Source organism: Rhinopithecus bieti, unplaced genomic scaffold (assembly GCF_001698545.2).
Source record: "Rhinopithecus bieti isolate Rb0 unplaced genomic scaffold, ASM169854v2 scaffold_6022, whole genome shotgun sequence".
NCBI lineage: Eukaryota > Metazoa > Chordata > Mammalia > Primates > Cercopithecidae > Rhinopithecus > Rhinopithecus bieti.
The window spans coordinates 1967891-1981269 of NW_016805265.1; the positions used below are offsets into that span (position 1 = coordinate 1967891).

Here is a 13379-nt window from a genome sequence, read left to right on the forward strand (position 1 = left end):
TCCACCTCCTGGGTTCAAGTGATTCTCTTGCCTCAGCTTCCCAAGTAGCTGGGATTACAGGCGTGCCCTATCACACCTGGCTAATTTTTGTATTTTTAGTAGAGAGGGGTTTTGCCACGTTGGCTAGGCTGGTTTCGCACGCCTAACCTCAGGTGATCCACCTGCCTTGGCCTCCCAAAGTGATGAGATTACAGGAGTGAGCCATTGGGCCTGGCCTTCTCTTCAAAGTCACAAATAGTTCTAAAAGTAAAGATTTGGGGAAGGGTCTCTTAAGACTACCCATTCCCACCTACTTTCTCCCATTTTCCTTCTTTTGCTAAATTTCTATTAAAAACTTGAAAATAAAATGCCAGAAATCAGAGATAAAATGAACAGGCCTAATTAAAAAATATAAAAGGCAACCAGAGAAGAAAGTCTACCAAATAATTCACCGTGGCAAATTTCTTTTTTTTACTGGGTTTCATACAAAACCAACATTTCCCCAATTAACCAAGGAAAGAAAGCACAGTCTAGAAGCTAAATGGCAAAATTTATAATGCCCGTCTAACTAAGGAGCATAAGGAATTTACCGAGAACAAGGAATACTATTAAAAGGTGCTGGCAAAAGCAATAGTTTGGGAAGCACTTAGCATTGACTATCAAAATTTATTTCCTAAAATCATCCCTAATTCCTGCTTTAGAATCAAGAATTTTCCTTTCTCACATATGTGACATTCAAGTTATACACCTGCCAGATTTATTCTATTACCTTGCATATTCCTGTGGGTAAGGCGAGGAGTACCAGGTTTGGATTTCGTATTTACCAAATTCAATCACAGAAGGGTACCGGCCACAGTCTTCCACCCCACTCTCACACTCTATTTTCTGTTAAATAGAAAGAAAAGGAAAATAATAATATATATACTTCACTTACATTTTGGTTCTTTCACCAGTCACTATCAAAACTTATCAGAACGCTAATCTTAATTGTGAATTTGCATGGTCTTAAAACACTACAGACCCTTATGAAATGGGTTGGTGCAAAAGTAATTGCTGTTTTTATAATTACCTTCAATGGCAAAAACCACAATTACTTTTGCACCAACCTAACATTACCTCTGTGTAAGATTCACAGCAAACGAATACCCTAAGAAACAGTATAGCAAAGGAAATAAGTATGGTATAAATACATACAAATGTTGATTAGAACTGGATTTAACAATCTGTTGTAATAGATTAGAAATTAGGTGATTATAAATGATGTGGCTATTACACAGGCTTATTTATTACATGTTTACAGTTTCCTATTCCTCCATGAGGTAGTATTTATCACAACTGTAATTAAATAATCAATTGTGAAATCTGCAGCTTAGCATTTGTCTCCTCTTATTTCCCTTATTTCCATGTGGAAAGCCGTATGAGGTTAAGAACTCTGCCTGCCAGATTTACTGTGGTATCCCTGGTGTCCAGTACAGTGCCTGACACAGAACAAGAATATTTCTTGAATAAAAAAAGCCAGTTTTACCATGTTGGAATGAAAAAGTTTTAGAATTAGCAGTATCTTTCAGACAATGGCCTACTGTTCACGTTTATACATGAATGTCAGAAGAAGGCCAAAAAAAAAAAAAAAAAAAAGGTAATATTTAAGGACTTCGAATCTTTTTTTAAAAGAGGTGGCATCTTGCTGTGTTGCCCAGGCTGGAGTAAAGTGGCTATTCAAGGGCATAATCCCACTACTGATCAACATAGGAGTTTTGACCTGCTCCACTTCCAATCTGGGCTGGTTCAAGGACTTCCAATCTTAATAACGGGCGGAAATTTGACATTCATCTCAGCCAAAGGAAAGCTGATACAAGGCATCCTGATAGGGGCAGAATGAGGGTTGGAAATATCCAATAGCTCTAAAGGTAGAAACTGTCAGGAGTATTTAGCCCAACTGGCTGCTACTAAAAATAAAGCATTAAGAGCCTACAGAAAACCTCTTCCCCACAAAACAGGAAGTGGGGTTGGGTAGGGAGTCTACCTGACCACACTGGCCAGAGAAACCGAATGTAGTCACTGACACAACAAATTCACAATTCATAACAGATTCGTCTTTGAGAAGTCTGACAGCCTCACCTTTCAATATCTGGGTGGTAATAACTTAGGCAGAATTAAAGTGGAATCACTTAAAGAAATTACTGGACAATAAAAATAAAACTGACTACAACTGATCGTGAAACACAATATTTTTTCATCAATGCAAAAGAGCTAAAAATATGAGACATTTTCATATGGCTGGCCATCTGTGTTGGAAGAAACATCGGCAAATTTAACAGTGATGTTCCTCTTTTTGTTAATGATTTTAAATTGTTATTTTCTAAATTTAGGCAAAACTCATCAGAAATCTATTCCTTCACACCTAGAAACGTTTTCCAAAATCTGCCTCAATTAGTGCTACTCTGTTTTATTTTGTGAGACCAGCTGAGCCAATACCTACTTTTAAGAGTGGAGACAATTCTACAAAGTCATTGCTTTTGAATGCACAGTCAATAAAAATGAGCATGATAACGGCTAAAGAATCACAAAGGATGTTGAAAGGGATTCTCTATAAAATCAACACAGTAATTCCATATGGATAGTCAGAAGCCACATTTTATACTTGCTAGGACAATGTGGGATCCTCGCCTTACCTCCCAAGAAAGTTCCTGGGCCTGCTTAAAAACATCCAAATCCTCTTCAGTAACGACATCCTTGTTTCCAATCACATTTACATCTGCACTTTCTTGTTTGATGTTTATTTTTATTTCAGTATCTGTCATTTAAAACCAGCAGAAAGTGTATTCACTGACTTGAATCATGAGTAACCATCATATATTACCAAAATGGCACCAAATTAGCATACTGGGCAAATAGGGATTTTTTTAAAAGCTTTATAAATAAGCTTTTACATCTAAGCACTGCTCATAGATCCAGCAGTATCCTTTCCCTGCTATACTCAAATTTTATTTGAATTTATCACTGTCATCTTTTACAGCTTTAATAAATATATGAGGGAAAGTAAGAGTAATACAAAGCGAAATCATATTTTTCAACCAAGATTAGAAGTTTTATCAACGTCTAGTTATAGCATTCCCATTATCAGTTTTGAGATAATAAATTCTACCACTTTGTCCAAATGACACATTTTCAGTTTTTGTTTGATAAAGGGTAGCAAATGTAATGGGCCAATTTGTTCAATGAAATTATGAAATCCGTTTTCTCCCTAAGGTGGATACACACACAGACACACTCACATCCAAAAGCACACATCACAGAGTCACAGATCAGGCTTTGCTGAGACGGAAGCAGGATGAACTTTGTCATGAGAAAGCAATGGAGCAGAGGGAAGAGCTGAAACACCCCCTGTTGGAAGCACTGACAGCACACGGCCGAACAGCGCTGTGGCTGCAGAGGCGACATGGGGGAAAGCATGGCAGAAGCATGGCAGTGGCTACTCATGCGGGACTACAAAGCCATAAGCAACGCTATGGAGGCATCTGGGGGTCCTAGTGTCACTACGAATGGAAGTAAATAATAAAAGGTGGGAGAGTATTAGTTGGAAAAACAACATTTTGGAGGTTTAGTCAGCATTAGAAAAAGGTCAAAGTTTCACTGCTTCTGTATGAAAGTGAAGTGAGAACAAGAGAAATAGCTAAGACCTATGTGACAAATAGGAATTGATTGGTTGATTTTTTTCGGGGTTGGGGAGAAAGGGACGGGACGCAGGTTTGGTTGGAGCTTTGACCTTTTGCTTACCATCATCCTGATCAGGTTTAATCCTTCCGTCTGTCAAGCTCCCCTTCCCTGGTGAGGGGGTCCCCATCTGAGGGGTCACTTTATATTTTAATCTGCCTAGCATCCTGTGCTTTTTAAGGAAAGTTGTTCGCTTGAAGTGAGCAATTGCTTTAAAAATACGTCCTCTAGCCATCCCCCAGCTAGAGGAGGAGGAGTGAGAAATAAACCGACTTCTAATATCTCTTTTGCCAAAGAAGTGGGCTTTAGATTTTGCCGTGGAAGACAATTCAGTTTTACGACGCATACGTTTGGGTGGTGCATAACTTGGGTGTCCCTTTTTGCGAGACTGTCCCTGAGTGGTATAGATATGAGAGAGCCCATCAAAGAGTGCCTTCAGCTGGCTGTTAGTGGTCAGGCCGCTCAGGGAGGGCACGCTGCACTGGCTGGAAGAACTCTGGGGAGAGGGAGAAGAAGTGGCCGTGCTGGACTTTTGTGAACTGGGGCTCTGACCGGAGATGGGGGTTGGGGGTGGAAGTGAAGAAGGTGGAGGTTTTAGCTTTTGTGTGGTACCTGTAGCCAACACATGAGAAGTGCATGACTGTTTCTGAGAGACCTTTTTCCTTGGACGATAGTGCTTTGAAAAGTCTATTATTTCACCTCGTGATCTGCGACCATCAGGTGATGGTGTAAAAAACTTAGTAAGGCCATCAATGAGCCCTTTGGTTTTCTTGTTAACTTTAAGTGTAGAGGCAGAAATGTAGGTGGAGGTGGTGGTGATTTTGGTGGTGGCACCAGGCCGAGTGGGGTCTGTAACAGCCAATCTGCTGCTTGAGTCCTTCCCAGATGCAGCATGACCAGATGAAGGTGTGGTACAGACTTTAGTCTTTTGACCCCTACCAGGTGACCCCCTTCCTGTGAATGCATTCATGGATCCTTCATCACTGGTTACAGACCTAGGCAGAAATTTAGAGAATAGTATCAGCATTTAATAAATAGAATTATAAAGGTATCTAAAAACAAATTTATTGCAACTAGATGCATTCAATGGGCTTAAACTTAAGAACTGTATTTTTTGTGTGTGCCACCACCTAGATGTTCCTCTGTTGGAAAGGCAGCAGCAACTGCATTTGCATGTCATGGTTTTTCCAGGGCCCATCCAACAGGTACTGGAAGAATCCATGTGGACCCAAGAGCAATATAAGCAAGAAAAATGTTGAAGAGACTAAAAGAACACCCAATGCTTTAATTATAATTACATAAAAACAAGCTATCCTTTGGTGTTGTCACAAATAGTTATGATCTCCTGAAATGTCTTTTTTAAAGTATTATGAGGAAATAAGTCATATGTGTTATCCAGAAGCAAAAGAAGAAGCTTATCTAATCTCTAGTTAAAAGTAATTTTTAATTCAATTTGTAAACTTATATAAATAGAGTTTGGATATGGCTATAAATTTGTACTTTTTTTATTTAAGAAAACATAAAAAGACACCCTCTTCCTCTCAGCAGTTTGTGCTTAGGATGGTAAGATAACCAATAATACTCTCTTAGGAGAGAAGACAATTAACTACAGCATAAACTATTGCTGAAAAAAGGACAACAATAGCAAAAAACTGAAGAAATGATTAAAGAAAAGCTACAGCGGGTCAGACATGACATGGAGAGTCTGGTGAAGAAGCGGCACATTTACCATGGTCATTATCAGACACTTGGCGTCAGAATCTTTACACCCCAGTTCTGCCCATACTGTTGAGTAGTCAACAGAAACTAGAGGTCACTCGCTAACACAGCTGCTTACATGAACAGCAGCCGACTGTCTTCACCTCAGGCTGGGGTTTGCGAAGCTACCCATTTTGTGGCAGAGTTTTATACAATAGAGAAACACTTGCAGATGAATTATGACAATGCTGGGGCCCAAGAATGTACTTTCAAAATGATCAATTTAGCTGAAGGCAAATAATGATGAAATGAAAACCTTGAAAAGAGACAATACTGAATTATAAAAATATCTTAAGTAATTACAAATACAAGAGCACATTTTGGTGATCATCTTGTATACAAAGATTTAATGACCAGATTTCAGCTGCTGGCTGAAGGGGAGGTAGGTGCAGCTACCAGGCTCATCTGAGGTGGCTCTATTGCCAGGGAGTCTGCCTGGCACCACCAATTCAGCCAAGTCAGGTGAACGTTGGAGATCTCTAGTGTCACTAGAGACACAGCGAGAGTTACCAACAAAGAACTCATCCAGGCTAAAATGTTTCACATCAGAACGCTGCATTTGGACTGTATCTGGAATCGATTGCCCAGAAAGGATAATATGCTTATAAAGCATGTAAAAAGGAAAACTCCCTAGACTGTCTTAAAAATTCCTAAGCTCAAAGGACAATTTTGGACAAACAAAAAGTTAGGATTGGTGCCAGATGCAATTTTCAGCTGTGTCCTTTGTTTAGAAAGTTTATATCCTAATTTGGTTTTTTTAATTGGGCCCTGAGGATACGGTCCCATGTTGGGAACAATGCTTACACAGGATGAATGCAAAAACATATAATTTATACTTCAAATGATACTACTATGAAAGATTTTATTCATAACCATGTTTCATGTTTGCCTCTAGAAATTTTTTCAAAATCTACTGACAATGTCTACTGGTTAAAGGGTTTTCGCAAAGTTTCATAGAAAACTAGAAAGAAGCCTGCATTTCTTACTTCTTCTTAGGAGATAAAGGTGCGGGAGGATACTTTTTCCTGAGAGCGAGTAAGATAGTGAGAACTGCTTCAGATAAAATTAGGGGAAAAGGAGTAAGCAAGGGAGTGAGATTCTCGGTATCTGTTCAAGGTGTGTGCAGAGCATGTATTTTTCTCCATCACAATGGTCCTTTCACTAAGCCTGAAAAGATGGTGGTAGTCTGTTGGCAGAACTGTTATAGATGTGCAAGTCTCCTGATTCCATTTGTAAACACCTTAATGCTGATAGTCAAATCTATACTCTACACAGGTTAAAATAAATTCATTTCACCTCTTATCTTTTCTCTGCTTTTCCAACTAACTCCTGCTAAATGCTCTACTGGGCTTTAATGGTAATTATATGGCTACAAGATAGTGAAAATGGGGTTATCATAGCAGACTTCCAGGCCACTGCGAATATATTATTTTATATATATGTCTGCACACGTGCAGTTGTCAAATAGCTGTGTCTAACTCTTCAGAGGCAAATGGTCATCTGCAGGTTTTTCAGAAGCTCCTATTTCATAAAAGAGATCTTAAAAAGTGGTAATGCTACATTACTATCAGAAGAGAGAGTTATTTTTCTAAAATGTTATCTGGAGTGACGAAAGAGATTTGCTATAGACACGGACAAATCCCTCTCGTTTTAAAATTCCTATGAAAATATTTATATAATTAAGCTCTTCTATGCTCAGCCAGTAATAAAGTAGGCTGAATGACTGTTTCCAGTTCTTATATTCTGCTTCCATCCTGCTGCTTGAAAAATGTCACTTAGTATCACAGCTACTGCCAACAGAAGACCCCAAAATGCCAATGGTAATTAAAAATGTTATTTTCAAAAAATTTCCACAGCTCAAGCAAAAGGAGAAGTATTTTTCAACCCTTGAGTTTGAAAAAATGATGCCAAAAAACCCCTAAAGGAATCTAAGAGAATAACAATCACCTATATTTTAAAGCAAAACATAAAAGATTTCTTTTGATAAGATCTCAACCTACAACAATCGTTGCTTTAATTTATTTTTCGGTCGTCCAATGGGTTTTGCATATCGTCGTTTTATTTGTGCAGCTTTCTCATGAAGTAGTTTTCTTCCCTTTTTCTTTGGTCTGCAGACTTGGCAAATCCACATCCCTGAATTAATATATATATGAGAAAAGTATTTTAATGTTTCATTTTAAGAGAAGATATTAAATATAAATTGCAGCTGTAATACGCTGCTCAAGGATGCCTGTATGCTGAACTTCACTCCAAAAAATGCGTCATTCCCTTTTGTCGTTTTCATTAGGAAACCATCACTACAGGTCAATTTCCCCAGAACGAAGGTGGTGAGGGCAGAGGTGGCCTCTCTCTCAGAACCCTTCCATAAAGCTGTTCCCAACATGTCAGTAAGCCTCTCACCAACATCTAAACACACATGAAAACTCGCCCCTGTCAGATATTTTATCTTTTGATTTGAGGGAGACATTTTCAAGTCAGTCCATTTTTGGAATTTCTAGAAGAAAAAAAAAATTATCATCTCTTTCTGGGAAGTTCCAAAACTAAAAAAAATTATCAGTATAAAATATAATTTTTAAATTTAAATAAAACTTTTGAGTACTGCAGAACTACAATGATTAAAACTATACATCTAGCATAGGAAAACAGGTCAATGGATAAGAATGGAAAGACCAGAACAACCGAAGCCTACAGAAAAGTTTAGCATATCAAAAGGTCATATTTCAAATCAGTGGGGAAAAGATGAAATGATTCAATAAGCATGATAGAACAAATAGCTATCTACCTGGAAGAGGAATTATGTAGACAGATGAATATTATAATATGAAAAAATAAAATGTTACAAGTACCAGGAAAGATATGTGGATATTTATATAATCTAAGCATGACTGACATTTGAAACTGAAGCCATAAATAAAGATTCATGAATCTGACTACATGAAAAAAAAAGAGCTTCTGCAAATCAGGAAAAAAAAGGTAAAATCCCAAGAGAAAATAATTAATGGATAAAAAGAGGTACCTTAGAAAAGATGATATGCAAACAGCCAAGAATAAAACACAAGAAATGTTCAATCTGACCACTTAAAAAAAAAAAAAATCAGACATATTTCTATTATCAAACTGATAAAATTTAAAAAATAATAATACTGTATTTCATCAAATCTAAGATACTATATGATGCATCTGACTTCAAAGATATTAAAACATTAAAAACAAACACCTGTGTCTTAGACTCGAGATACAGTAACGGTGAGTACTGGTCACGATACAGGAAAATAGGTATCCTCATACACTGCTGGACAGCCTGAAAACTGATACAGCCTTTCATGTATCTAGCCTTTGATCCAACAGCTCCTCCCCTAGGAATTTATTTCAAGGAAATAATTGTGGATGGAAAAAATTGGAAACATTTGTAATATCCACCCTAAGGGATTGGTTAAATGAATTATAGTTCATTTATACAGGGGGCTGGAAAATCAAATACCTCCAGGAAGGACCTAGATTGTATAATACATGTGACTGAAGCAAATTGGAACGTTTAAGACAGCAGGGAGTAGTGAGACTGTGGCAAACTGGAGCACGCATGCACCACCCAGAGGACTCAAACTTTTAAAAATATGGTGCCAACAAAGCGTTATCTGTGACTCACAGTTGCCAGGTTTGTAATCCCCGCTCTATACTATGGAGTTCTACACACTTGTTAAAAACTATGTTTAGGAGAATATTTAATGACGTAGGGGTGCTTCCAATCTATTAACAGGGAGGAAAAGTACATTACAAAACATGTACAGAATGTTCCATTTCCCTTCAAAGGGTATGTGAAGGCAGAGAAGGTATTTCTACTTCATTTTTATTTTTATTCCTTTTTTGTCTACCTGTACTTTTTAAATCTTCCACAATGTAAATTATGGATTTTTTAATGCAAAGGCAAAGTTACTTTTAAATGTTTAATATATTGCAAAATGGAGGGAAAAGGCTGAGCTTAGCTGATTTACACAATAAATAGAAGAAAATCCACATTCCATCAGACACGATCAGCTATAAGATCATTCAGATGCTCGTGTTCAAGATATCAACTACTGGCCAAGAAAAAGGTGATGGCTTCCTGTTGTAGGACTTTGGAGTCACTATCATCCTCAAAAATATAAAATTTCTTAAGCTCTAAACACTGTGCTGAATAATATGGAAAGTGTTCTAAACTTTTGACCTACATAATCTAATCTTATTCTAATAGGGGAATGGTTTGGAGAGAGAGATGGTCTTTTGCATCCCTGGGTCTGAATTAGAGCCTTTATTTTATATATATGTATATACATATATATACACACACACACATATATATGTTATTTTTTTCTATGCTTTTGTAATCCTCTATTCACAACCCTAAACTCACAAGTATAGGGAAGGTGGGAGGGATGAAAAAAATGCTTAAAGAACCTGTATAACTCTGAGCTGTCAGACCTCAGGACAAAGCTAACCAATACGTAATAAAATATATTTTTAATACAGTTTAAAAGTTCACCTTTTGGCATTCTGGAAAGTGGTGGGTCACAGCATTCCATATGGAATCCTCTATCACAGGAATCACAAAAAAGCATATTATCCTGTAATATAACATATTAAAGACTAATTGAGACTGAAACCAACTGTAAAAGGCCAAAAATTATTTTGTTACTGGATTAACATTAATACAACATAAGGAAAGTGCACCAAGATCCCAGCTGCAGTCTGACAACACGTGAATTTAAAACTTTAGAAAGAAAGTAGCCATACTCTATAAAAACGAAAACCTTAATACTGGAAATTAGCGAGTTACCTGGAGGCGGATTACGGGAGCCATACTTACAGCATTTCTGCCTTGGACTCTACAGGCACTGCATGTCTTGCATTCGATGCACTGCCACCTTAAGGCCTTTACATTTGTTGTTAATTCAGGACAAAATTTCAAACAGGATGGGTGTCCTATGAGAATAAAAAGCAAATTGCTTGATGGGAATGGTGCCTTTGACTTTTTTAAACTCCCATTCCCTAATATTTAATAGACAGCTGATGAGGCTTGCCAATGAAACTTAGGAACTTGAAAATGCCAACAGATCAGAGAATCTAAATTACAGATTTCCTTTCTGCCTTTTCCCCTTACCTTCTTTCCCTGCATGTAACAAAATGATTGTAAAAATGTTTTCCCTAAGAGAAGTTAATTTATACCAATTCCAATCTCAAGCCTTTGAGAACTTGAAGATAACACAGGCTCAGGCGTTCTCACTCCTGCGCCCTGTTCAATCTCCTGTACTTGCCATCTTCATCAACCACCATCTACCCAGGAGGTCCTGGTTTGCCACACACTGAGGGGAGTTGCCAAAGTTCAAACAATTCCTGCTCTCTATGTGTGATGAAATCATAAAACTTGACAGATAACTAAATAAAAAATTGAGACTGCTTAACCTAACTGCAGATGCCCTCCCCCGCCCAAATCCAACAGTACACAAAGAACATCCCATTGCTGGGATAGACATTGCCATCTTGCCTCTGGGTCACTGAGTTTAAACTCTGGAAGCAGGAGCAGAAACAGTGAATTTGAGAGACAGAGTTAAGAAGCTGAGAGATCCAGGTTAAACAGGACCCACCAAGAAGTGCGGCCTCAGCAGGTTCCCCCATTTTCCCGAGCACTGAGTTTCCCACACTGTTTGGGGCACACTTTTCACCTAGCAGTGCTCCACACACCATGTCTTACTGCTCACTTCACAGAGGAAAACTGGAGACCCTGAGGGACAATGTCATTCAAAGAAGCCAGCCCTGAGCCAGTGAGTAATAGATTCCTCCAAGAGGTGTGGGGAGCGTGAGCCTAGATTGTTTGGAAGGCTGTACAGTTTAAAATCTAATGGTCTTTTATCACATAAACTCAAAGAGATCTCCAAACTCAATTTTATTTTTTTTAAACCTGGTCTTTAAATAGTAAGAACATCAGTAAATCCCATGTGAAAGAACTTACAACCAAGCTGCAAAGGAAAACTGAGGGGTAATAAAAAAAGCAGATTCTGCAATTTCAAAACTGTTTTATAATTTCCTGACTTTGGCAGGCTCATTGTTTAAATATGTATTTTGGATTGCTGCCAAAAAGGTCCTCCTCCCTAAAGCTTAACAGGTGCTTCATAAAATTCCATCCACCAGGAGATTTGGCTTTTGAAGTAAAACATTCAAAATCAATCACCAATACTGTTAATAAAAGCACACTATTCCTGAGTTAAAAAAAAAAAAAAATCTAAACATCTGTATTTAAGATGTTGAGAAAATAAAATATTGTCACAGGATTATGACCTCAGGCAGGAGAGACACCCAGGCAGATGCATTTAACCTGTGACACTGTTCTTTTATGAGGCTTCTCTCATTCAAATGAATGCAAGGAAAAGTCTGAATAGATAAAATGGTATCAATCTCCTCTTTCTGCTCAGGAAGGCAAACAAAGACAGTCTGCTTGTCGACTTTTAAGAAGCATACTGAAGGGGGGAGGGGAGAGGTCTACTTTGATCAGAGCCCTCCCCTCTGTCCCCTTACATAGTGAGGGGGGTAAAAACTTAACTTTTAAAGAACAGCAATTTAAATTCCACCCTTAAAATGGTCCCGTCAGCTTAAAAGTATACCATTTACTTCCCCCCTCTTTTTTATTACTTCCTGTAAGGCATACATCATGGGCACATATGACCTCAATTTCACGCACTGAATTTTTCTCTACATTCAAATCTGCTTTTGTGCTTTGTGACTTAATATTCAGTAACTAAGGTAATTCACATCATATTACAGCTTACTATTTGTTCTCACAGGTATCTTATGAAATACAGACTTTTTAATAATTACACAGTTTGAAAATTAGTGGATTTCAGCCATTTTCAATCAGGGGCAAGGAATATTCTTTCTCTTAATGGTTTCTCTCACTTCAAGCAATACTGTATCTCAACTACTACTATTTAAGCTACCCTATCAAATTCTAAAATCTTCAGCCTACCTTTCCTTTAGGCAGCAATCTTACCTTTATTTAGCTCAAGAGAATTGGCCATAGATCCCTTCCAGTTCTAAATTTCTATGATTCTGTAAAGGATGCTGAGGGATGAAGAAATATTTCCATTTTATTTTCTCATGGCCAACTTTAAAATAACACAAAAGACTGTAATGTGTCTTGATATACTACTACACAAACTATAGTAATTAGATAAAGGAAAACAATGCTACTGATCAAGTAATTCCTTACCTCTGGTTTAGCCATTTCATAAACTCAACAATTTCCTCTAACTTTTTTTTTTTTTGAGACGGAGTCTCACTCTGTCGCCCAGGATGGAGTGCAGTGGTACAATCTTGGCTCACTGCAAGCTCCACCTCCCAGGTTCCACGCCATTCTCCCACCTCAGCCTCCTGAGTAGCTGCGACTATAGGCACCCGCCACCACGCCTGGCTAATTTTGTTTTTGTATTTTTAGTAGAGACAGGGTTTCACTGTGTTAGCCAGGATGGTCTTGATCTCCTGACCTTGTGATCCACCTGCCTCAGCCTCCCAAAGTGCTGGGATTACAGGTGTGAGCTATAGGACCCGGCCTGTTTTTTTTATTTTTGAGACAGGGTCTTACTCTGTTGCCCAGGCTGGAGCGTGGTGGCATGATCATGGCTCATGGCAACCTTTGCCTCCCAGACTCAAGCAGTTCTGTCACCTTAGCCTCTCCAGTAGCTGAGTCTATGGGCACGCATCACCAAGCCCAGCTAATTGTTTTGTATTTTTTGCAGAGATGGGGTTTTGCCACGTTGGCCAGGCTGGTCTTGAATTCCTGGCCTCAAGAGTCCACCAGCCTCGGCCTCCCAAAGTGCTGGGACTACTGACACGCGCCACCATGCCCAGTTAATTTCCTCTAAAATTCTTGTTCTCTCTGTTGATGCATTTCACGGTGC

At 38.4% G+C, this 13379-nt stretch overlaps 1 protein-coding gene across 3 annotated transcripts in view; it reads right to left on the reverse strand.

The window, feature by feature from the left end:
- KAT6B (lysine acetyltransferase 6B) overlaps window positions 1-13379 on the reverse strand; it is a 211157-nt gene that overhangs the window by 45726 nt on the left and 152052 nt on the right. Inside the window, exons 5-10 of one of the 3 annotated variants that reach the window (XM_017871917.1) lie at window positions 10295-10410; window positions 9971-10052; window positions 7452-7584; window positions 4306-4688; window positions 2652-2773; window positions 749-864 (exon numbers count right to left, since the gene is read on the reverse strand). In XM_017871917.1, the coding sequence (XP_017727406.1) occupies window positions 749-864; window positions 2652-2773; window positions 4306-4688; window positions 7452-7584; window positions 9971-10052; window positions 10295-10410 (952 nt within the window). Of the gene's footprint in view, window positions 1-748; window positions 865-2651; window positions 2774-3756; window positions 4689-7451; window positions 7585-9970; window positions 10053-10294; window positions 10411-13379 lie in introns of all 3 variants that reach the window. The other 2 variants (XM_017871916.1, XM_017871918.1) reach the window with 2 other exon arrangements.